At 40.9% G+C, this 2,232-nt stretch overlaps 1 protein-coding gene across 1 annotated transcript in view; it reads right to left on the bottom strand.

Moving 5' to 3' along the window:
- Nucleotides 1–1,026: 1,026 nt before the first annotated feature.
- CHCHD2 (coiled-coil-helix-coiled-coil-helix domain containing 2) overlaps nt 1,027–2,232 on the bottom strand; it is a 5,701-nt gene continuing 4,495 nt past the window's right edge. Inside the window, exons 3-4 of the mRNA XM_012807855.2 lie at nt 2,081–2,232; nt 1,027–1,322 (exon numbers count right to left, since the gene is read on the bottom strand). Coding sequence (XP_012663309.1) covers nt 1,312–1,322; nt 2,081–2,232 — 163 coding nt within the window. The 3' untranslated portion in view covers nt 1,027–1,311. The remainder of the gene's footprint in view (nt 1,323–2,080) is intronic.

Genomic DNA, 2,232 nt, shown 5'->3' with positions numbered 1-2,232 from the left:
TCTTAATAGAAAGAAATTTTGAGCTTTCCATGAAGGATGTGTTCACTTTAAAAAAGTCCATCTCCAGCTGGTGAGGATAGCTCACACCTGTAATCCCACCACTCTGGGAGGCCCAGGTGGGTGGACTGCTTGAGCTCAGGAGTTCGAGACCAGCCTGTGCAGGAGTAAGACCGCCATCTAGAAAAATAGCTGGGCTTTGCCATGGGTGCCTGTAGACCCAGGTACTTGGGAGGCTGAGGCAAGAGGATCACTGGAGCCCAAGAGTTTGAGGTTTCTGTGAACTGTGACACCATGGTACTCTACCCAGGGCAACAGAGTGACCATCTCAAAAATACCCAAATAGTATTTTAAAGTTTTCTGCTACAGCTCAGTTTATTGAACCCAGGCCTGCAGCATCTAGAACCATTTTATTGAGAAGCATGTTTACTCATGAGCTACTCCTTACATAACTCCCCAGGGAGCTAGCATCCTCAGAAGGAGTACTTATTTTATCCCTTGGAGACAATATACCATTTTAAAAGACATGTAGAGATTGGGCCTGGTGATTCATGCCTATAATCCTAGCACTTTGGGAATCCCACGCAGGAGGACTGCTTAAGGCCAGCCTGACCAAGATTAAGACCCAGCTTTACTAAAAGTTAAAAATTTAGCCAGGAGTGGCAGGTGTCTGTAGTCCCAGCTACTTGGGAGGCTGAGGCAGGAGGATCACTTGAGGCTAAGAATTTGAAGTTGCTGTGAGCTATGATGATGATGCCACTACACTCCTACCTGGGTGACAGCGATACTTGCCTCAAAAAAAAAAAAAACAAAAAAAAAAAAACAAAGAAAACCCCCCAAACCTCAAACCCCTAAGCACATGTTGATAGTCATGTTCTTTTGCAAAATGCATATGGTCAGCACACGAGTATAACATGTGCAATTTATCTTATCACACTTAAATGACAGATCTTTGGGAGGCCAAAGGAGAGGATCACTCAAGCCCAGGAGTTTGAGGTTGCAGTGAGCTATGAAAGTAAACCAGACACATCCTGGAAGAAAATCACTTTATTCTAATTACTTCACAAATAATATCACAACAGCTGGTTTAAGGAAGCCACACCAACATTTGCCTCCAATCCTTTACCATCTCAGTGAACTTCTATACACTAAGAACACACTCTTCCACTACAATTCTGAAGAAAGGAAGCTTTTAATAACAGAGGTTTAACTGATAGTTCTACCCTTTATACTTTCATTATCAATTACATTTTTATGCTAAATTAACTTGGTCTTGAAAGGCGATTTTCCTTTTCTTCAATTTGTACCTCTTGATTAGGATAATCCTGGAAACAGAAAAAGTTAAGTTAGAAGAGTACTAGCTGCATACATATACTCAACAGAACAGAAGTCCTCCAAATAATGAATGGAGGGTCATCAGCCCAGGGTCACTGGTTTCTTTTGCAAAGGCATCCCTGTGACCAACAAAACTCCCCAGGAGTTTAGAGGATGCTAGCTCCCTGGGGAGTTATGTACCACTTGCCACAACTGAGAAAGACAGGGCTTCTAAGGACTGAATCCTAAAGTAATTCAGCCTCTTTGGTACTATAAGCAGCTTCAGCAAAGACTTGTGAGGACTAACTTATTCCCCATTCCCTACCTAAATGAAGCTGGAAAATTAAAAACAAGCATTTTAACAGACAAATTCTTAGGTTGCCAAAACTCCAGAGACCCTAAATCTCAAGAGTTCCATTAAGGGACTGAATGAACTATTCTTCAATTAGGTATAAAAAATGCCAAAAATATATCAGTCTTTATGTCCATTCCTGGACTTTGACAAAAATGGGATATAATTTTATATTCATAGCTTTAAAACTAAGAGATCACTCATTAGCAGTAACCACAGAAGATCTGACATACTGACTTTATACTTGCTTAAGGGAAAATCAGATTACAAACACTATCAGTAAAAGCTAAGATTGTGGCTAACCTCCAGATTAGCTCCTTGTTAGACAGTTAAAATTATTTCTAGACTCCCTAAATTCTACAGGGTCTAAGAATGCCATCATGAATCAAACAGATTTAAGTTTTAAAAATCACCTACCATTTGCAAGTTTGCATTGTTTCAGCACCTCATTGAATCCCTCACAGAGCTTTATATCAGTCTGGTTCTGGGCACATTCCAAAAACTGTTTCATCTCATAGAAGCAAGGGCCAACCTGCTGCTGCTGTGCTGGCTGGCTTCCGAGAGGCTCC

The sequence above is a fragment of the Otolemur garnettii genome, unplaced genomic scaffold (assembly GCF_000181295.1).
Source record: "Otolemur garnettii isolate 467f Iridium unplaced genomic scaffold, OtoGar3 scaffold00077, whole genome shotgun sequence".
In the NCBI taxonomy this organism is placed as follows: Eukaryota; Metazoa; Chordata; class Mammalia; order Primates; family Galagidae; genus Otolemur; species Otolemur garnettii.
Note: the sequence above shows the minus strand (reverse complement) of the source record. Positions and strands in the feature narration are given on the sequence as shown.